The following is a 23,341-nucleotide window of genomic DNA, read 5'->3' as shown; positions in this document are numbered from 1 at the left end:
GGGGGGGAGCAGTCCGATGGTGGTGGGGGAAGGGGGGGAGCAGTCCGATGGTGGTGGGGGAAGGGGGGGAGCAGTCCGATGGTGGTGGGGGGAGGGGGGAGCAGTCCGATGGTGGTGGGGGAAGGGGGGGAGCAGTCCGATGGTGGTGGGGGGAGGGGGGAGCAGTCCGATGGTGGTGGGGGAAGGGGGGGAGCAGTCCGATGGTGGTGGGGGAAGGGGGGGAGCAGTCCGATGGTGGTGGGGGAAGGGGGGGAGCAGTCCGATGGTGGTGGGGGAAGGGGGGGAGCAGTCCGATGGTGGTGGGGGAAGGGGGGGAGCAGTCCGATGGTGGTGGGGGAAGGGGGGGAGCAGTCCGATGGTGGGGGGGGGGGGTGAGCAGTCCGATGGTGGGGGGGGGGGGGGGGGGGGGGGGGGGCGGGGGGGAGCAGTCCGATGGTGGGGGGGGGGGGGGGGGGGGGCGGGGGGGAGCAGTCCGAAGGTGGTGGGGAGCGGGGGGGAGCAGTCCGACTAGGAGAGGGGGGTCAAAACTGGGAGACATGAGGAAAAGGGTTAAAGGCAGACGCCTGAATTAGGATAGTGCGAGAAGATACAGGGCTCAAATCCTCCTTTTTTATTTACAGAATTTAATGCTAAAATATTTAAATATTGTATATGCATGAAAGATTGTCAAAATAGATGTCTATAACTAAACACTGTATCAAATATTTACAGGACTGAACGTAGGAAATTCAAATTCATTATTTACAGGAGTATCGACCATGGCCTTTCGCTCCGCCCTTGCAGCAACTCATCATTTCTGTTGAACTTATAGAAACATCTACAGAATGCATTTGCCAATCTTTCATTCTCCATATTTCAGAACAATCTGTTCCTTAAAAGTAAATGTTGAACATTAGGGGGAAAACGTCCATGTTGCTCAATCTGCGCCATAACCTCTCCCGATCGGAATTCTTCCCAATGTATCCTTGTATTCACTCCTCGTTTCCAAGTGCGTGAAAGAAAAAAAATCAAACACACCTGGGCCAGCTCTAGGCTTTGTTTTGTAAGACTTCTGAATGTAATTTCTAAAATATTAAATCCACAGCTTTAATTCCTTTCACGACATAACATTTTGATATTTTTAATTTATCAGATGCACTCAATTTCAATAAATGCACATCAAAAAATCCATCCCTTTTCACTGTTCTCCCTTGGCTCTGCACCACACACGAGCTGGAGGCCGACTCTCACTCGATCCCATACTCCCTCGTCCACACTGACAATTACACTGGATAGGTGGAGGAAGGGAAAGGACGGATAAGTATGACTAGGGCTATTTGCTCATGTGGAGACTAAACACTGGCACAGACTGGTTGGGCTGAATGGCGCCTCCTGTTGTAACGTCTATGAATGTATCTGAAAGGACTCTTACTCTGCCTGTCTGTCCTTACCTAACCACTGCTCTGCCTCTGAACTTTGGGCCCTACTCCTGGCATTTCTTCCCCAGGACTTGGCCGCTTTCCAGAGGTCAGACTGTTGTTCAGGGTGCTGCTGCCTGAAAAACAAAATCCACAATAACTTTAGCTAAAATCAAGCTAATTTTAAATGTACAAAATATCCTTTCAGTACTTGAAGGTTTGTACGTTTATGTAATAAAACACTGTGAGCAAGCCGAGTCTCCTTGTTTAAAGTACAAAATACTGTTCCCAGGTCCATTCCTACCCGTGCTACAGCCTGCAGTGTGATTGGGTGCACACACAGGGAATTATATTATATTATACACAGATGGCTACGTTAGACAGGATTGAGAAAATCAGTTTTACCAACAAGAACACATTTCATTTGAAAGTGTATGTGTACATTTGTTTCTTGGCACTGGATGAATAGACAATTCAATCAGCCTCCACGTTACTCAAAACCAGAAAACATTGATCTAGCCACACAAAGTTTACTGGGTACATTTTAGATAGATTCTTTAAACTTTTATAATTTTTTTTTGTAAACACTTCAAAAAATCTGTTTCCATTAATTTCCAAGTGAACATGTGTTCTGTGGTGGACGGCCTTAAACAAAAACAGACCTGACTAAACGTAGGAAGAAAAGTTATATAGCTGGTTTACTGCCCTCCTCCCCTGGAGGCACTAAATGGTGGGTGTAGTTCCACAGGCACCACTCACATTTGCCCAAATAAGCCTCGGCAGACTACTGGACAGTGAGGGCCATCACCTCCGAGCCTGAGCCTGATGTCCAAATGCATGTAGTTCTGTCAGGGGTCACTGAACAGCAATCAAGAGCAGGAACCCTGGCCGGCCTTCCCGAACTGCAGGAACCGAGGGCACTTGGTGTCCCCACCCTACGATCAGCTAATTCAAGGACCAAAGGATCAAATCCAGGGCATTCTCGGTCTGTATGGCTCCCCCACATAGACAGAGTCAACTGCGCAACTTTAACCTAGCTCAGAAAATCCTAATCCTTTGTGGTTATATAATACAGAATGAGATTGAGATTTAGATTCAGCTTTTGAATCAGGCGGGGTGGGGGGGGGGAGGGAGAGGGAAACTAATTACTGATGGTAACAGGCTCACTGCTGTCTTCATTTGATAAACATAGAAACATAGAAAATAGGAGCAAGAGTAGGCCCTTCGGGCCTACTCCGCTATTCAAGATGATCATGGCTGATGGTCTAACTCAGTACCCTGTTCCCGCTTTTTCCCCATTTCCCTTGATCCCTTTAGCATTAAGGAATATATCTATCTCCTTCTTGAATACATCTAATGACTTGGCCTCCACTGCCTTCTGTGGTAGAGAATTCCACAGGTTCACCACCCTCTGAGTGAAGAAATTTCTCCTCATCTCGGTTCTAACTGGCATACCCCATATCCTGAGACTGTGACTACCGGTTCTGGACTCCCCAGCCATCGGGAACATCCTCCCTGCATCTAGTCCTGTTAGAATTTTATATGTTTCAATGAGATCACCTCTCATTCTTCTAAATTCCAGTGAATATTGGCCTAGTCGACCCAATCTCTCCTCATACATCAGTCCTGTCATCCCAGGAATCAGTCTGGTAAACCTTCGTTGCACTCCCTCCATGGCAAGGATATCCTTCCTCAGATAAGGAGACCAAAACTGCACATAATACTCCAGATGTGGTCTCACCAAGGCCCTGTATAACTGCAGTAAGACAACCCTGTTCCTGTACTCAAATCCTCTTGCAATGTACGCCAACATACCATTCGCCTTCCTAACTGCTTGCTGCACCTGAATGCTCGCTTTCAGCGACTGGTGTACAAGGACACCCAGGTCTCGTTGCACCTCCCCTTTTCCCAATCTATCACCATTCATATAATAATAAGTCTTTCTGTTTTTACAACCAAAGTCGATAACCTCACATTTATCCACTTTATACTGCATCTGCCATGTTCTTGCCCATTCACTCAACTTGTCTAAATCACAATGGAGCCTCTTTGCATCCTCCTCACAGCTCACATTCCACCCCAGCTTTGTGTCGTCTGCAAACTTGGAAATGTTACATTCCGTTCCCTCATCCAAATCATTGATATATATTGTGAATAGCTGGGGCCCAAGCACTGATCCCTGCAGTACCCCACTAGTCACTGCCTGCCACCCGGAAAAAGACCCGTTTATTCCTACTCTCTGTTTCCTGTGTGTCAAACAATTCTCAATCCATGCCAGTACATTACCCCCAATCCCATGTGCTTTAATTTTGCACACTAACCTCCTGTGTGGGACCTTATCAAAAGCCTTCTGGAAATCCAAATACACCAAATCCACTGGTTCTCCCCTATCTATTCTACTAGCTGCATCCTCAAAAAACTCCAGTAGATTTGTTAAGCATGATTTTCCTTTCATAAACCCATGCTGACTTTGTCCAATCCCGTTAATGCCCCTCCAAGTGTTCCGTTATCACATCTTTTATAATAGACTCTAGCATTTTCCCCACTACTGATGTTAGGCTAACTGGTCTGTAATTCCCTGTTCTTTCTCTCCCTCCTTTTTTAAATAGTGGGGTTACATTTGCCACCCTCCAATCTGTAGGAACTGTTCCAGAGTCTATAGAATTTTGGAAGATGATCACCAATGCATCCACTATTTCCAGGGCCACTTCCTTTAGTACTCTGGGATGTAGATTATCAGGCCCTGGGGGTTTGTCAGCCTTTAGCCCCATTAATTTCCCGAGCACTATTTTTTTTTTAACTAATACTGATTTCCTTCAGTTCCTCCCTCTCACTCGGCCCTTGGTTCCTTAACATTTTTGGGAGGTTATTTGTGACCTCCTTTGTGAAGACAGAACCAAAGTATGTGTTTAATTATTCTGCCATTTCTTTGTTCCCCATTATAATTTCCCCCATTTCTGACTGTAAGGGACCTACATTTGTCTTCACTAATCTTTTTCTCTTGACATATTTATAGAAGCTTTTACAGTCAGTTTTTATGTTCCCTGATAGTTTACTCTCATACTCTATTTTTTCTCCTCTTAATCAATCTCTTTGTCCTCCTTTGCTGAATTCTAAACTGCTCCCAATTCTCAGGCTTGCCGCTTTTTCTGGCAATTTTATATGTCTCCTCTTGGATCTAATACTATCCCTAATTTCTTTTGTAAGCCACGGTTGAGCCACCTTTCCTGTTTTATTTTTGTGCTAGACAAGAATGAATAATTGTTGTAATTCCTGCACATGTTCTTTAAATATTAGCCATTGCCTATCCACTGTCATCCCTTTTAGTAAAGTTCCCCAATCTATCATAGCCAACTTGCACCTCATACTTTCGTAATTTCCTTTATTTAGATTCAGGACCCTAGTTTCGGATTCAACTAATTCACTCTCCATCTTAATGAGGAATTCCACCATGCTATGGTGGAATCTCAGCAGTAGTTACTGCAACATGTACAATCAATATAGAAGGTACCAACAATGCATTTCTTCGGGTCTCAGAATTCCATGCTTATCGAAACAAAAGTTCAACAAGGTTCAAACATTGAAAAATCGATTCACGATCAGAAAGCCAGGCTTTACAATGCTGGTTAATGGCCGGACAGTAGCCTCTGTGAGGCTCTTCTCAGTGATGTGCTAATGGAGGAGAATTTTCCTGTGTCCTACAGCAACTGCTTACCTTCTTCCTCTCGGTTGGAGAAACTTTAAAAAAGGAGAGATGGTCATTGGCTGACCAGGTCACTTTATAGGTGAGAGCAGTCCAACCGCTGGTCTGCCTAAGCACAGTCAAGGCTGCCGAGTGAGTAAACTGGCAGTCAGCCCCAGGATCCCCAACAGCTCCAGTTGGGGACACTCCTCGACAGCACTTCAAGGGTTAGTCTGACAATAATTACAGAGTAGCAAATAAAGAGAACATACCATGTTCCTAATCGAGGATGACACTCCAGCCCAGTACTGCAGGATTGCTGTATTGTCAGATGAAACATTAAACCGTAGCCCTGCCTGACTGTTCAGGTCTGACAGCCCTCCTCATGAATCAGTCTACTTTTGCTGGCCCTAGCATTGTGCATCTGCTAAACGGCCTCAGGGCTTTGCTGCTTCAAAACAACAAAAAACCTCTTCGCTCCAGGCCTACGTGTACTCCAGCTTGGTGGGTTTCTATCAGTCATTATATTGCTGTTGAGATCATTAAAATCTACATCAGAAAAACAGCTTTTATTTAAAAAGTGCCTTTCACATCCTCGGGATGTCCCAAAGTGCTTCCCTGCCATTCAATTATTTTGAAGTGCAGTTACTGTTATGTACAGGGGAATGGAATGATGGTATTGGAACCAGGGAATGGAACCTGTCTGAAGGAATAGCCAGTACTTAGCTGCTCCTGTAGAGTGCAAGTATGCAAAAAAACAGAAGTACTTGGGCAGAGTTGTATCTCCAGATTAAATGAGCACCTAGGCCATTTAAGAAACAACAACACTTAAAACAAGTAAATATTCTTCACCCTATCCAGGAGAGGAGGGCAGTAGGGAGTTTCAAAGTGCAGTTCCAAGCAAATTGGGAAGAAGATTTTTCTTCCAGGGGCTGCGGGTGGTGAGGGATACAAGCAAGTAGTTGGAGGTGACTTGTTCAGTGATTGAGACCGGGGATGGAGAGGCCACGTGAGATGGCGATGTTGAGGGTGTCGTCATTAAGTGTAGGAGATAAATTCAAAAGGAAAGAGAGCAAAGGGAGCTGAGATGGAGATTGAAATCACCATGAATGAGGCGTCACTCTGCAGAGTCTGAGAAAGGAAAGGAGGGAGTGAGGATATCTTGGGGAGAAATTTGGGCAGGGCTTGGGGAATGGTAGGTATTGAGGATTTTAAAGGAGAGACGAGAAGGTGGAACACAAATATATTTCAGACACCTTTGAAGTTACATACTATTCATTAACTACAATGGACTCTGCATTATTTACCACAATGGATAGAATCCCTGTTGTATAAGGGAATTGGGGGAGGAACAAAAGTTCCCTAGATTTTTTAAGTTTTAACATTATGTAACAGCATAGATACAAAAATAAAAACAATTATAATCCAAGTGACAAATTGAATTTAATTCTTTCTTGGGCTGTCAGAAAGGAGGAGATTGGTGTTGGTGGATTGGGCAATGAAATCAGATGTCACAAACCCACATCCTACTGCCATTCAATGGCAGCATTTCTCACATGTTTCTAATAGGATTCAAAAGATTAAAAGTCCTTATGCGGCTCCCAGCACCACTAGTGAAATATTTTAAGAATCCTTCCACTTTACTCTTCTCACTTTTCCAACAACTGTACTTAATTCTGAATCGGGAACTCAACCCAGTTACTATAAACTGAACACCACATTTAAAGTGCTTTGTCAGTTTAAAAAAACATTTTGCGGTCATAATATTTAATATTTCATTTTGACCACGTTTCAAAAGGCTGATAAATTTATTTTAAAGCAATTTTTAAATGATTAAAAACAAAATCAAATTTATCCAAATAAAAGGAAAATGGTGACATTTAATTGGAAGGCAATTGAAAATCCAAGTAAGTATTGCATTCACTCTTCAGTACAACAAATAACCATGACATATATTTATATAATGGAGGGCACCAAGAAAACTAGAGAACAGCCTCCATTTGTGGAACAGGAGCTTCCCACCCCCGCTGGAAACAGGACGTGAATCACCCGTGAGTTAGACTATCTCACCTGTTATATTACTGCATCCGTGTGTGTCCTTACCCAGTGAACACCCCATAATTCCACCATTTGCATTAGGGTTAGAAGGCACTGAAGCAAGAAGACCTACAAAACAAGGTAGGCTTTCATGAATAAAGGTTCTCCATTTATCTAGTTGCTGTATAATTTGAAACTTTAAACAAGAGTAGAGGAACAGTTTTCTGTAACAGGCCTGCATTTCATTCATTGTAACACATTACCTCTCTCATTAATTAACAGAATACAAAAATGGATCATTTCCGCTGAAGATTATTGCTAGATATTGTCAAAATAAAAGTGCAAGACAAAAAATTTGGCCCCTCGATAAATGCAGTCTCGGTCCTTGTACTTTATTCTTGTTCCTAATATATTTGGAACTAAAACTCATCCATCCTGTGGGGCCATCTTCATTTTCCAACAGAAAACATGCTCCACATACCACTGGAATCGAGCAGAATCACATTCTGCAGAAACAGCATAAATGGACAGTCTCCCTTTAAGATATTCGGACTTCAGGGTGTGCTAATATTGGAATCCCACAACATGGCATTCCTGTTCCTGTCTGGTATAAAAACCCTTCAGTTTGTTTTGACCTACATTACAGAACAGAAACAGCCATTTGAACTCCACACATGGCCTGAGGGAATGGAGAGTGGGCACAATGTGCAGAGCATGCCTCCTATTGAAAGATAAAGACCCTAGAAGATAAGTAACATATTTCTTTGATATCCTCCACATGCAGACCCTGTAGTACTCAGGGTGAAGACAATTGCCTGGGGAGAGAGAATCCAGCCACTAATCAAGGCTAAAAAATAAGGATTGCTCCTTACGTCTGTTTTACAGATATTGCTAATGAACACCCCATTTTGAAGAGGTTCAAGAGGCAGTGTGGAATGGGAAGAGGGACTTCTGGCAACCACTGGGTTTCCCAATCAAGAAGCGACAGTAGTAAGGAATACACCATTACCCAACTTGCAGGCCTTTGCTTAGAAACATGGCTTTTCCTGGCACTTTGGGACCATTGTGATAAACAGATGTGTCTGCTGGGAGGGATTTGAAATAGTCGGTATAAAAGGCCAACATCCTGAGATGGACAGAACCAAAGACAACAATATCTTATCTCAAATTAAGTAGGACTGATTAACAACTAGTGGCTGAATCTAACCCAGCGAGCTGAAGTCGGAGTGACCATGACAGGTACTTAAGAGCATGTGTTAAGAGGTTTGAAAGATGACTACACTAATTTATGTAGGACTAGAATGAGGTCCCATTGGGAATAGTGGAGACCTGTCAAGATTTAATTTGCATGCATTGAGAAACTCAATTGATAACAGGGTGAGGGAGGGTGAAACTCAATTGATGACGGGGTGAGGGAGGGTGAAACTCAATTGATGACGGGGTGAGGGAGGGTGAAACTCAATTGATGACGGGGTGAGGGAGGGTGAAACTCAATTGATGACGGGGTGAGGGAGGGTGAAACTCAATTGATGACGGGGTGAGGGAGGGTGAAACTGCTGAACAATGAACATAGTTGGAGCTCGGTTTCAGTCACTGATCAGGATGATGTCATAGGTATTCTAGGATGCAGATATGCTACAAAAGAACTATGAGATTTGGCTGTTTCTTCCACTTAATGTTATAAGCACGGTCTGTGGATGAATGAAGTCAGTATGGTGTCCACTACAGATGGTTGTAGTACTTGGCCCGATAATTGTCCCCTTCCAGTAGTCGATGGAAGCTGCCCGCTCTCAGTGAATTATCTCACCTAACAGTGGAGAGAAGTTTGTCATGAGATCAGGCAGACACGTTTCAATGCCAGATGATACAAGAACCTTGAAGTTAATTTGTTCAAGGTACTTGAGCAGAAACAAAGGAGCTAATGATTGTCTGGTAATTTAAACAGGTTGACTGCTGGACCAAACTCACTGATCACTGGTCGAGCAGCAAAGAACCCATCTCTTCAACTGTACTATTGCCTCTTTACATACCTGGGATTTACTGTTTCCTGGGATGGCAGGACAGTCATATGAGGAGAGATTGGGTCGACTCGGCCTGTATTCACTCGAGTTTAGAAGAAAGAGAGGGGATCTCATTGAAACATATAAAATTCTGACAGGGCTGAACAGATTGGATGCAGGGAGGATGTTTCCCCTGGATGGGGAGTCCAGAACGAGGGGTCACAGTCTCAGGATACAGGGTAGAACATTTAGGACTGAGATGAGGAGAAATTTCTTCACTCAGAGGGTGGTGAACCTGTGGAATTCTCTACCACAGAAGGCAGTGGAGGCCAAGTCACTGAATATATTTAAGAAGGAGCTGGATAGATTTCTAGATACAAAAGGCATCAAGGGGTATGGGGAGAGAGCGGGAATATGGTATTGAGATAGAGGATCAGCCATATTGAATGGCGGAGCAGGCTCGAAGGGCCAAATGGCCTACTCCTGCTCCTATTTTCTATATTTCTTTCTTTCCCCCCACTTCCCTCTTGTCCTTGTTCTGTAAAGCCCGCAGATATTTTTCTGTACATGAGGAGTGCTAAAGAAATGCTGGCCATTGTATTGCTGCTTCATGCCTTTCAAGAAAAATAGAAACCACATAAAGCTGTTTCTCCACTCACTTAGGCCTCTGTAACGGGAAAGCTGCTGGTAGATCTGCTTCATTCGTTCGATATTCAGGCCACTAGCTTCAGCATGGTGCACCACGGGTTTTGGGTAATGAACACCAATGATGCATTTTGCAGCTTTCTGTACACTCTCTGGAGCATTCCAGGGATCATAGATATGTTTGGCAGGAAAACCTCGGAGGACTGGCAGATATCGCCTAAAAACACAACGAACACTCCAACTCAGTAGAATGCCAACACCCATAAATCTTAGATAGCATGTGAAAAATGTAGAATTTACATCAAACTAAAAAAATATTTTAATTTACAATGATTCCTGAAATATAGTTTAAAAAATTGTGGTAATTTAGCAAAATATGACCACATATACATGCATTCTAGGTTGGATATTGAAGTTCCCTGTAGTTTGGGCTAATTAAGGGAATGTTAGCTGCAAGCTGAATAGCTTTCTCTCATCTGGGCTGTGTTCTGGGTACAAAAAGAATAACCTTAGATAATATAACCTGTGCCTACATATGGTAGCGGAGAGCGATATTGAACCAGTCACAACTACAGTCACAAGTTCGGGACAGACAAATACTAACAACAGAGGAGAAAACCACAGATGGGTGGTGAGGAGTACAAGGAAGTGGTTGGAGATAGCCTCGTCAATGATCAAGACCACGAGAGTGGAGGTATCGCGGGAGATGGCAAGATCAAGGGCTTGGCTGTGAATATGGGGTATGAGAGTTTACAGAGAAAGGGGTATAGGGAGGACCAAAAGGCAGTGAATTCAGAGGAGAGAGAAGCTAAATGCAGATTGAAATCACTCAGGATGAGTTGTCACTCAGCACAGAGGCCGAGAGGGGAAATCTTGGAGTGAAACTTGGCTGGGACGCTGATAACTGGGGTTTTTATAGGAGAGGCACTCGAAGGAGGTGCAGCTTTGAGAGGAGTAGAGGAAAGAGAGCAAAGTATGACTGCCTTGTTGATCAGGGCCACACCACCACTGTGGTAGTTTGGTGGGGAGATGGTCCTATCGACTATCCTAATATAGACTGGGATAACAATAACATAAGGGGCAAAGAGGGGGGAGGAATTTTTGAAAAGTGTTCAGGATAACTTTCTTGACCAGTACATTTCCGGCCCAACGAGGAAGGAGGCATTGCTGGACATGGTTCTAGGGAATGAGGCGGGCCAAGTGGAGCAAGTGTCAGTGGTGTAGCATTTAGGGAGCAGCGATCATAATATCATAAGGTTTAGAATAGCTATGGAAAAGGACACCGACCACTTTAATGTATAAATACTCAATTGGAGGAGGGCCAATTTCAATGCGATCAGTACTCGGTCCCTTGCTTTTTGTGATATATATTAATGATTTGGACTTAAATGTAGGGGACACGATTAAGAAGTTTGCAGATGACAAAAAAATTGGCCGTGTGGTTGATAGTGAGGAGGAAAGCTGTAGACTGCAGGAAGATATCAATGGACTGGTCAGGTATGCAGAAAAGTGGCAAATGGAATTCAATCAAGAGAAGTATGAGGTAATGCATTTGGGGAGGGCAAACAAGGCAAGGGAATACACAATAAATAGAGGAAATGAGGAACCTTGGAGTGCATGTCCACAGATCCCTGAAGGTAACAGGACAGGTAGATAAGGTGGTTAATAAGGCATATGGAATACTTTCCTTTATTAGCTGAAGCATAGAATATAAGAGCAGGGAGGTTATGCTGGAACTGTATAAAACACTGGTTAGGCCACAGCTTGAGTACTGTGTACAGTTCTGGTCACCACATTACAGGAAAGATGTGATTGCACTAGAGAGGATACAGAGGAGATTTACGACGATGTTGCCAGGGCTGGAGAATTTTAGCTATGAGAAAAGAATGGATGGGCTGGGGTTGTTCTCTTTGGAACAAAGGAGGCTGTGGGGTGATTTTAATTGAGGTATATAAAATTATGAGGGGCCTAGATAGAGTGGATAGGAAGGACCTATTTCCCTTAGCAGAGGGCTCAATAACCAGGGGGCATAGATTTAAAGTGATTGGTAGAAGGATTAGAGGGGAGCTGAGGAATTTTTTTTTCACCCAGAGGGTGGTGAGGGTCTGGAACTCACTGCCTGAGAGGGTGGTAGAGGCAGAAACCCTCAACTCATTTAAAAAGTACCTGGATGTGCACCTCAAGTGCCGTGACCTACAAGGCTGCTGGAAAGTGGGACTAGGTTGGGTGGCTCATTTTCGGCCGGTACGGGCACGATGGGCCGAATGGCCTCCTTTTGTGCCGTAAATTTTTACGATTCGATGAACCGATCTGGCCCGGGTAAATTGGAATCAAAGTTTGGCAGGCAAAACTGCAATTGAACAGTGGGCGGCCTTTAAAGAGGAGATGGTTCGGTTACAGTCTAGGCACATTCCCAGAAAGGTAGGGCAACTAAAGCCAGATCTCCCTGGATGATAAAAGAGATAGTGAATAAGATGAAAAGGAAAAAAGGCGCATATGACAGATGTCAGGTTGATAACACAAGTGAGAACTCGGCAGAATATAAAATGTTCAGAGGGGAAGTGAAAAAGGAAATAAGAGAGGCAAAGAGAGAGTATGAGAATAGACTGGCAGCAACATAAAAGAGAATCCAAAAGTCTTCTATAGACATGTAAATAGTAAACGGGTAGTAAGAGGAGGTGTGGGGCTGATTAGGGACCATAAAGGAGATCTACTCGTGGAGGCAGAGGGATTGGCCGAGGTACTAAATGAGTACTTTGCATCTGTCTTTACCAAGGAAGAAGATGCTGCCAGAGTCTCAGTAAAGGAAGGTATGGTTGAGATACTGGATGGGCTAAAAATTAATATAGAGGAGGTACTAGAAAGGCTAGCTATACTTAAAATAGATAAGTCACCCAGTCCGGATGGGATGCATCCTAGGTTGCTGGGAGAAGTAAGGGTGGAAATTGCGGAGGTACTGGCCATAATCTTCCAAACATCCGTAGATACGGGGGTGGTGCCAGAGGACTGGAGAATTGCAAATGTTACATCCTTGTTCAAAAAAGGGTGTCAGGATAAACCCAGCAACTACAGGCCAGTCAATTTAACCTCGGTGGTGGGGAAACTTTTAGAAACGATAATCCAGGACAGAATTAACAGTCACTTGGACAAGTATGGATTGAATAGGGAAAGCCAGCACGGATTTGTTAAAGGCAAATCGTATTTAGCTAACCTGATAGAGTTTTTTGATGAGGTAATAGAGAGGGTAGATGAGGGCAATGCAGTTGATGTGGTGTATATGGACTTTCAAAAGGCGTTTGATAAAGTGCACAAAGATTAAAGGGGGCAGTAGCAATATGGATACAGAATTGGCTAAGTGACAGGAATAAGATTAGTGGTGAATGGTTGTTTTTCGGACTGGAGGGAGGTGTACAGTGGTGTTCCCCAGGGGTCGGTGCTGGGACCACTGCTTTTCTTGATATATATTAATGACTTGGACTTGGGTATACAGGGTACAATTTCAAAATTTGCAGATGACACCAAACTTGGACGTGTAGTAAACAGTGAGGAGGATAGTGATGGACTTCAAGAGGATATAGACTGGCTGGTGGCATGGGCACACACATGGTAGATGAAATTTAACACAGAGAAATGCAGAGTGATATATTTTGGTAGGAAGAACGAGGAGAGGCAATATAAACTAGAGGGAACAACTCAAAGGGGTACAGCAACAGAGAGATCTGTGGGTATATGTGCACAAATCATTGAAGGTGGCAGGGCAGGTTCAGAAAGCAGTTAAAAAAGCATACGGGATGCTGGGCTTTATAAATAGAGGCATAGAATACAAAAGTATGGAAGTCATGATGAACCTTTATAAAACACTGGTTTAGCCACAACTGCAGTATTGTGTCCAGTTCTGGGCACAACACTTTAAGAAAGATGTGAAGGCCTTAGAAAGGGTGCAGAAGAGATTTACTAGAATAGTGCCAGAGATGAGGGACTTCAGTTACGTGGATAGACTGGAGAAGCTGGGGTTGTTCTCCTTAGAACAGAGAAGGTTGCGAGAAGATTTGACAGAGGTATTCAAAATCATGAATAGACATAGAAACATAGAAAATAGGAGCAAGAGTAGGCCATTCGGCCCTTCGGGCCTGCTCCGCCATTCAAAATGATCATGGCTGATCGTCTAACTCAGTACCCTGTTCCCACTTTTTCCCCATATCCCTTGATCCCTTTACCATTAAGGAATATATCTATGTCCTTCTTGAATACATATAATGACTTGGCCTCCACTGCCTTCTGTGGTAGAGAATTCCACAGGTTCACCACCCTCTGAGTGAAGAAATTTCTCCTCATCTTGGTTCTAAATGGCATACCCCGTATCCTGAGACTGTGACCCCTGGTTCTGGACTCCCCAGCCATCGGGAACATCCTCCCTGCATCTAGTCTGTCTAGTCCTGTTAGAATTTTATATGTTTCGATGAGATCACCTCTCATTCTTCTAAACTCGAGTGAATATAGGCCTAGTCGACCCAATCTCTCCTCATACGTCAATCCTGCCATCCCAGGAATCAGTCTGGTAAACCTTCATTGCACTCCCTTCATGGCAAGGACATCCTTCCTCAGATAAGGAGACCAAAACTGTACACAATACTCCAGATGTGGTCTCACCAAGGCCCTGTACAACTGCAGTAAGACATCCCTTTTCTTGTACTCAAATCCTCTTGCAATGAACGCCAACATATCATAAGAACATAAGAAATAGGAGCAGGAGTAGGCCAATCGGCCCCTCGAGCCTGCTCCGCCATTCAATAAGATCATGGCTGATCTGATCCTAACCTCAAATCTAAATTCATGTCCAATTTCCTGCCCACTCCCCGTAACCCCTAATTCCCTTTACTTCTAGGAAACTGTCTATTTCTGTTTTAAATTTATTTGATGATGTAGCTTCCACAGCTTCCTGGGGCAGCAAATTCCACAGACCTAATACCCTCTGAGTGAAGAAGTTTCTCCTCATCTCAGTTTTGAAAGAGCAGCCCCTTATTCTAAGATTATGCCCCCTCGTTCTGGTTTCACCCATCCTTGGGAACATCCTTACCGCATCCACCAAATCAAGCCCCTTCACAATCTTATATGTTTCAATAAGATCGCCTCTCATTCTTCTGAACTCCAATGAGTAGAGTCCCAATCTACTCAACCACTCCTCATATGTCCACCCCTTCATACCCGGGATTAACCGAGTGAACCTTCTTTGTACTGCCTCGAGAGCAAGTATGTCTTTTCTTAAGTATGGAGACCAAAACTGTATGCAGTATTCCAGGTGCGGTCTCACCAATACCTTATATAACTGCAGCAATACCTCCCTGTTTTTATATTCTATCCCCCGAGCAATAAAAGCCAACATTCCATTGGCCTTCTTGATCACCTGCTGCACCTACATACTAACCTTTTGATTTTCTTGCACTAGGATCCCCAGATCCCTTTGTACTGCAGTACTTTCCAATTTCTCGCCATTAAGATAATAACTTGCTCTCTGATTTTTCCTGCCAAAGTGCATAACCTCACATTTTCCAATATTGTATTGCATCTGCCAAATCTCCGCCCACTCACCCAGCCTGTCTATATCCCCTTGTAGGTTTTTTATGTCCTCCTCACTCTCTGCTTTCCCTCCCATCTTTGTATCATCTGCAAACTTTGATATGTTACACTTGGTCCCCTCCTCCAAATCGTTAATATAGATTGTAAAGAGTTGGGGACCCAGCACCGACCCCTGCGGAACACCACTGGCTACTGGTTGCCAGTCCGAGAATGAACCATTTATCCCAACTCTCTGCTTCCTGTTAGATAACCAATCCTCCACCCATGCCAGAATATTACCCCCAATCCAGTGATTCTTTATCTTGAGCAATAATCTTTTATGTGGCACCTTGTCGAATGCCTTCTGGAAGTCTAAATACACTACGTCCACTGGCTCCCCTTTATCCACCCCGTACGTTATGTCCTCAAAGAACTCAAGCAAATTTGTCAGACATGACTTCCCCTTCGTAAAGCCATGCTGACTTTGTCCTATTAAATTATGTTTATCCAATGTTTATCCTACTGTCTCCTTAATAATAGACTCCAAAATTTTACCCACCACAGATGTTAGGCTAACTGGTCTATAATTTCCAGCCTTCTGCCTACTACCCTTTTTAAATAAGGATGTTACATTAGCAGTTTTCCAATCTGCCGGGACCTTTGCCGAGTCCAGAGAGTTTTGGAAAATTATTACCAAAGCATCCACAATCCCTACTGCCACTTCCCTCAAGACCCTAGGATGTAAGCCATCAGGTCCAGGGGATTTATCCGCCTTGAGTCCCATTAATTTACTGAGTACCAATTCCTTAGTGATTTTAATCGTATTTAGCTCCTCCCCGCCAGAGCCCCCTGTTTGTCCAGTGTTGGGATATTCTTAGTGTCGGGATATTCTTAGTGTCCTCTACCATAAAGACTGAAACAAAATATTTGTTCAGCATTTTTGCCATCTCCATGTTTCCCACCATTAATTTCCCGGTCTCATCCTCTAAGGGACCTACATTTGCCTTAGCCACCCTTTTTCTTTTTATATAACTATAGAAACTCTTGCTATCTGTTTTCACATTTTTTGCTAATTTATTTTCATAATCTATCTTCCCTTTCTTAATCATTTGCCTTTCTAACTGCTTGCTGCACCTGAAATCTCGCTTTCAGCGACTGGTGTACAAGGACACCCAGGTCTCGTTGCACCTCCCCTTTTCCCAATCTGTCACCATTCAGATAACAATCTGTCATTCTGTTTTTACAACCAAAGTGGATAACCTCACATTTATCCAACGTTATACTGCATCCGCCATGTTCTTGCCCACTCACCCAACTTGTCTAAATCACATTGGAGCCTCTTTGCATCCTCCTCACAGCTCACATTCCACCCCAGCTTTGTGTCGTCTGCAAACTTGGAAATGTTACATTTTGTTCCCTCAGCCAAATCATTGAAATATATTATGAATAGCTGGGGCCCAAGCACTGATCCCTGCGGTACCCCACTAGTCACTGCCTGACACCTGGAGAAAAATCCATTTATTCCGACTCTCTGTTTCCTGTCTGTCAACCAATTCTCAATCCATGCCAGTATATTCCCCCCAATCCCATGTGCTTTAATTTTGCACACTAACCTCTTGTGTGGGACCTTATCAAAAGCCTTCTGAAAATCCAAGTACACCACATCCACTGGTTCTCCCCTATCTATTCTACTAGTTACATCCTCAAAAAAACTCCAGTAGATTTGTTAAGCATGATTTCCCTTTCATAAACCCATGCTGACTTTGTCCAATCCTGTTAATGCCTTCCAAGTGTTCTGTTATCACATCTTTTATAATAGACTCTAGCATTTTCCCCACTACTGATGTTAGGCTAACTGGTCTGTAATTCCCTGTTCTTTCTCTCCCTCCGTTTTTAAATAGTGGGGTTACATTTGCCACCCTCCAACCTGTAGGAACTGTTCCAGAGTCTATAGAATTTTGGAAGATGATCACCAATGCATCCACTATTTCCAGGGCCACTTCCTTTAGTACTCTGGGATGTAGATTATCAGGCCCTGGGGATTTGTCAGCCTTTAGCCCCATTAATTTCCCGAGCACTATTTTTTTTACTAATACTGATTTCCTTCAGTTCCTCCCTCTCACTGGACCCTTGGTTCCCTAACATTTGTGGGAGATTATTTGTGTCCTCCTTTGTGAAGACAGAACCAAAGTATGTGTTTAATTGTTCTGCCATTTCTTTGCTCCCTATTATAATTTTCCCCATTTCTGACTGTAAGGGACCTACATTTGCCTTCACTAATCTTTTTCTCTTGACATATTTATAGAAGCTTTTACAGTCAGTTTTTATGTTCCCTGATAGTTTACTCTCATACTCTATTTTTCCCCTCTTAATCAATCTCTTTGTCCTCCTTTGCTGAATTCTAAACTTCTCCCAATTCTCAGGCTTGCTGCTTTTTCTGGCAATTTTATATGTCTCCCCTTTGGATCTAATACTATCCCTAATTTCTTTTGTAAGCCACGGTTGAGCCACCTTTCCTGTTTTATTTTTGCGCCAGACAGGAATGAATAATTGTTGTAATTCCTGCACACGTTCTTTAAATATTAACCATTGCCTATCCACCGTCATCCCTTTTAGTAAAGTTCCCCAATCTATCATAGCCAACTCGCACCTCATACTTTCGTAATTTCCTTTATTTAGATTCAGGACCCTAGTTTCAGATTCGACTATTCGAATGGTCTATACAGAGTAGATAGAGAGAAACTGTTCCCATTGGCTGAAGGGTCAAGAACCAGAGGACATAGATTTAAGGTGATTGGCAAAAGATCAAAGGTGACATGAGGAAAAGCTTTTTTACACCGCGAGTGGATAGGATCTGGAATGCACTGCCTGAGGGGGTGGTGGAGGCAAATTCAATCATGGCCTTCAAAAGGGAACTGGAAAAGTACTTGAAAAGAAAAAACTTGCAGGGTTACGGCGTGGGACTAGCTGGATTGCTCTTGCATAGAGCCAGCACGGACTCGATGGGCCGAATGGCCTGCTTCCGTGCTGTAACCTTTCTGTGTTCTATAATTGTATGGTAGAAAGTATAGCCAGGCACAGAGGCTTTGTTATGAGGCAAGGTGTTGCCAAGGTGAGCCAAGTTTCAGTGAAAGCCAGAATGTCAATGCAATCACCCACAGGATGACACCCATCAAATATTCTTTTACCTCAAAACAGATAAGCATTAAGTACCTGATATAATCTCCGTTAGGGTCAGTTCTACGTCCAAAACCCACAGGACAGTAGCAATGAAAAAACTGTTGGAAGAAGGAGCTGCAGGACAGCCACATCCAACTTCCAGCATTTACACTCCAGTCAGCATCTAGTAATAACTCTTCAAATACCTGCAAAAACAACAAAGTGCAATAAGGTGTTATCTGAAAGAATGGTCAAATCTGGAGCAGCACAATTGTGAAATCAAGGGTAAAGTTTATAAATTCACACTCCCGGTACAGTTTCACGTGCCAGGAGCGCACGTTCATTAATTTGGCTGCAGGATTTTTGCACCTATTAAAATTTTGAACTCTGCATCAGAATAGCAAATTCATAAAAACTACTCTCCAACTTCAGTGAAACTTTCGAAAATGCCTGTATTTAGGAAAGCCAGTTTTCATTATTACAAATCATTTATCAAAGTGAATGCTTCTTCATAGTTTCAATAAAGACACTACCTGAATCGGTTTCTCATTCCAATATTTTACATCTCTCGTTGAAATGTACCATGGGCTGGGTGGGGGTTGGAAAGAGAAAGAAATGGAACATGTGGGTTCGATACCTGGAGACCTGCTGGCAATTGTTGGATGAAGACAGGACTGGCTAGGCTGTGATGCCTCACAAGGTCAAACAGCCTGCCAATACTCATTGGCCAGGTTTACATTTGAAGGAAGATCGCAGATGGACAAAGCACTGGGTCGTCAGTACTCATGAAACCAAATAGCAACAGGAATTACACTTTCAGCAGAGAAAAATGGGTCAAAAAAATGAAATGTTAAATTACCCTAAGAGCAATCTTGTATTGTGAATTACAAGTGGCTTCAGGTAAATCACTTTGGCAGATAACCTGTGGGTAACAGTACATGCCCAAAACTATAAGCAGTGCTATCAAATAAAATAAAAAACCATCACAGGAAAGAAAACCCAACTTTACTGTCCACTATAATTCAAAGTTACCTTCATTCCTTCTTCCCAGCTAATCCAGAGATCGCCTCTCGTCAAAAAGCAAGCCACTGCATGCCGGGCTAAGTGATGGATCCATCCTTCCTGACGGAGCTGCGTCATTATAGCATCAATCCAAGGAAATCCCGTCCTCCCTTCTGCCCACTTAGCCAAAGCCTCAGGATTCCGGTCCCATGGAATCTGAACACAAATAGGATTTCCCTCCATTTTATCGAACCTGGGGTTGTTACTAGCAACTGCATAGAAGAATTCACGCCACAACAGCTGCCCGTAGAGAGACAAAGGAGGGGAGCTGTTTTTCTTCACCTGTGGAGAAAAGAGGGGGAAGTTCTCAACATATCCACGTTGCTGACAGGTACCGAATATTGATAATTTCACTATAGGCACAGTAATCCTATGTTAACCCAATTGTTGCTGCTGGCAGTGAAGAAAAAGAAATTAAATTTTCACTTTTCTGGTACCAGTGGTAGAGTTACTCCATGGGACCGACACAAACAGCTTTCTACTCAATTTCCCCGTGGTAGCAGGGCCGACAGCAATGGAGACTGATCTTATTCCCACTATTTAAGTTTACTCCAATTCTCTGGGAGTCTCTTGAATCTTTTGAGGATCCTTTATCCTGATCTTTTTTTCAGCTGTGTGTTTGCCAATAATAAATCTGTGCCCCCCCAAAAAATAATCAGACTCAAAACATCTACTCTGCACAGCCCCAGTGCACAGTATATGGACAGGTAATTGTTACACTTGATGCCAGCAGCTGGAGAGAAAATCTTGCCCATGTCCATTAATGTGCAGAACAGTGAATAATAATCTTCAATGATGCATCTCTGCCGGAAGTGAACCAGCTGCACAATGTTCTGGAAAAATCACTGGAGTGGTGGGCCTCATTCCAATGGTACTTCTGATATGGTACAAGCCAATGTGAGGTTAACACCAAGCCAAGTGGTATCCCTTCTGCCGTGCAGTATTAAAGCCCTGCTCATGCACTGAAGCAGCACTTTATTTTGACCGAGCGACAGAAGAGTAAGAAAACTAAAAACTACTACGTGAACTCCCTGCAAGGCCTTGTGAGTCAAATAAGCAAAGAATGCACCTTAAATCGATGAAGATGACCACACAAGGTAGGTAATTTTGCTTTTATCGTTCAGCACCCCATACACAGTTGTACACTAATCAACTAAAGCAAGAGGATAGACACGCTTTTGGGATAAGATACAGGCAGCTGTCAGGACAGTTCCAGCAAAGACATTATCACCCATACCCAAGTCCAGGCAGTGTTATTCTGTAAAACTAAGCTTACTCCATGTGGCTGTTTTACATGTCACTGGGTAAAACAAACTTGTCTTCCTCATTCTTTGTTATGGTGCATCCTGCACACACTGCCCTCTTCCCTGCAGGGAGTGCATACAGTAATTCTGTTACTGTTCCTTTTGTGCTAAAGATCAAAATAAGTGTTGCTCCAACACGTATACAGGCTTTTATACTTCAGGGTACAGTGTGGGCCAATTCTGCCTGACATCAGCATGTACTGACACCAGAAACATCACCGGGGTATCAGCCACCAAGTAGCTTCTCCAGAATGTCGATCAGCTGGTTGTGTGGAGGATGCTGAATAAATATGGAAATTCATCGCAGTCACAGCTCATACAACTGACAACATAACTGTGGCTATAACACCTCACATTCGATTTTAGGTTGGGAAAGCTGTAGGGATTGCTTTGCTCTTTTTACGGACAATCTAAGTGTATCTCTACAAGCCGTACCTTTTTATATAAGTCGGTTAGCTTAAAGTAAAACAGGCGGCATGACAAACAACCAAATCGCAGGTATGGACTTAGCCCAGTAGGGCTTGCAAGCAGTGAATTGGAATTCATTCGTGGTCTTTCAAAGTTTGCTACCCAGGCCTGAAAAAGATGGAAGAAAAAAAGTTGGAAAGATTTGCTAAATGCTTTATTGATTCATCTTTTTCCCTGGACAAATGCACAGTTCACTTAATTCATCAGCTCTAGGAATACAGGCAGAATATATTCAGGGTCCAGTCACATTTTAATAAGTTAATCATTTTTTAGTATGATGGCAGCATTTTCAAACTATGTGTGGGAGACTACTCCTTGGATAATCACAACCAATGGGACTCTACATGTGTTCACTACTGACTGATCTTAGTGTTCACTTTTATTTTTCATTCATAGCTAGGATTGAGTATTCCTTTCACAAGAGGGTTATTTCTTACTTTTCTCTCCAAATGTCTTTCTAATCTAGTAAGAGCCTCTGTTTCACCACCTGGCCACACAGCTGAAGGGAGACCTTCTGTATCAAAGCCTAAGAACAGAAAAGCATGGTTAAAAATAAACAACTGCTTTATAGCAGCAATTATAGGTAGCAATAGCAATAAATGGGTAAAGGAGGATCTCTAGGGGTCCGCCAACATCACACAGTCCCAAGTTTGATTGCCAGTCTTGGCTGATCTTAGACTTGGTGAGATTAGAGTCACAATCATCTCATCATCTCTGGATTAATGATGAATAACAATCATTATTCCCACTCACTAACTAGAGACTGTTACTGGAGGCGGAGGTGTGCGTATGTGAACATCTGCTAGGGACTGGATGAGACTCAGTTTTGATATTCCTGCAGTCGCAGTCTGCTAACATTCACTGTCTAAGCTCATACAATGACCACCCGGGTGAGGTAAGAGGTGACTAGTTCATGGAACCCAAGAGAAGCTCAAGTAAATCCAATCCTATACGGGTAACCTCCTCACATGATTCAGTACTATAAGGCTAGTTGGTACTAAAAGATGCATTGAGGAGTAAATAATTTAAAGATAAAGAACTTTGCTTGGTCATTGCTCGCACCAATATAAAGCAGAACTAATGAATTCCTGGGAAAAATTTCTTAACATGTACTTTGTTAACTCTGATTATATGGGCTGCGGATATTATGCAGAGTTATGGTTTACAAGACTGTGTGGGTATTTTAAGCCGTGGCTTAGTTGGTAGCACAGTTGCCTCTGATTCAGAAGGTTGAGAGTTCAAGTCCCACTCTGGGGAGCACATAATCTAGGCTAACCCTCCAGTGTAGGACTGAGGGAGTGCTGTTTTTTTTTTATTCGTTCACGGGATGTGGGCGTCGCTGGCGAGGCCAGCATTTATTGCCCATCCCTAATTGCCCTCGAGAAGGTGGTGGTGAGCCGCCTTCTTGAACCGCTGCAGTCCGTGTGGTGACGGTTCTCCCACAGTGCTGTTAGGAAGGGAGTTCCAGGATTTTGACCCAGCCACAATGAAGGAACGGCGATATATTTCCAAGTCGGGATGGTGTGTGACTTGGAGGGGAACGTGCAGGTGGTGTTGTTCCCATGCGCCTGCTGCTCTTGGCCTTCTAGGTGGTAGAGGTCGCGGGTTTGGGAGGTGCTGTCGAAGAAGCCTTGGCGACTTGCTGCAGTGCATCCTGTGGATGGTACACACTGCAGCCGCAGTGCGCCGGTGGTGAAGGGAGTGAATGTTTAGGGTGGTGGATGGGGTGCCAATCAAGCGGGCTGCTTTACCTTGGATGGTGTCGAGCTTCTTGAGTGTTGTTGGAGCTGCACTCATCCAGGCAAGTGGAGAGTATTCCATTACACTCCTGACTTGTGCCTTGTAGATGGTGGAAAGGCTTTGGGGAGTCAGGAGGTGAGTCACTCGCCGCAGAATACCCAGCCTCTGACCTGCTCTCGTAGCCACAGTATTTATATGGCTGGTCCAGTTAAGTTTCTGGTCAATGGTGACCCCCAGGATGTTGATGGTGGGGGATTCGGCGATGGTAATGCCGTTGAATGTCAAGGGGAG

The 23,341-nt window shown here is 43.6% G+C and overlaps 1 protein-coding gene across 2 annotated transcripts in view; it reads right to left on the bottom strand.

The window, feature by feature from the left end:
* Positions 1-449: 449 nt before the first annotated feature.
* Positions 450-23,341, bottom strand: part of cry1b (cryptochrome circadian regulator 1b) — a 48,520-nt gene continuing 25,628 nt past the window's right edge. For both annotated transcript variants that reach the window (XM_067999191.1, XM_067999190.1), the window contains exons 5-11: positions 21,748-21,836; positions 21,278-21,418; positions 19,509-19,820; positions 18,531-18,682; positions 9,776-9,978; positions 7,150-7,245; positions 450-1,534 (exon numbers count right to left, since the gene is read on the bottom strand). In XM_067999191.1, the coding sequence (XP_067855292.1) occupies positions 1,431-1,534; positions 7,150-7,245; positions 9,776-9,978; positions 18,531-18,682; positions 19,509-19,820; positions 21,278-21,418; positions 21,748-21,836 (1,097 nt within the window). In that variant the 3' untranslated portion in view covers positions 450-1,430. The remainder of the gene's footprint in view (positions 1,535-7,149; positions 7,246-9,775; positions 9,979-18,530; positions 18,683-19,508; positions 19,821-21,277; positions 21,419-21,747; positions 21,837-23,341) is intronic.

This window comes from Heptranchias perlo, chromosome 18, assembly GCF_035084215.1.
Source record: "Heptranchias perlo isolate sHepPer1 chromosome 18, sHepPer1.hap1, whole genome shotgun sequence".
Lineage (NCBI taxonomy): Eukaryota > Metazoa > Chordata > Chondrichthyes > Hexanchiformes > Hexanchidae > Heptranchias > Heptranchias perlo.
The sequence above is the reverse complement of the archived record's forward strand: the minus strand, read 5'-3'. Positions and strand labels throughout refer to the sequence as shown.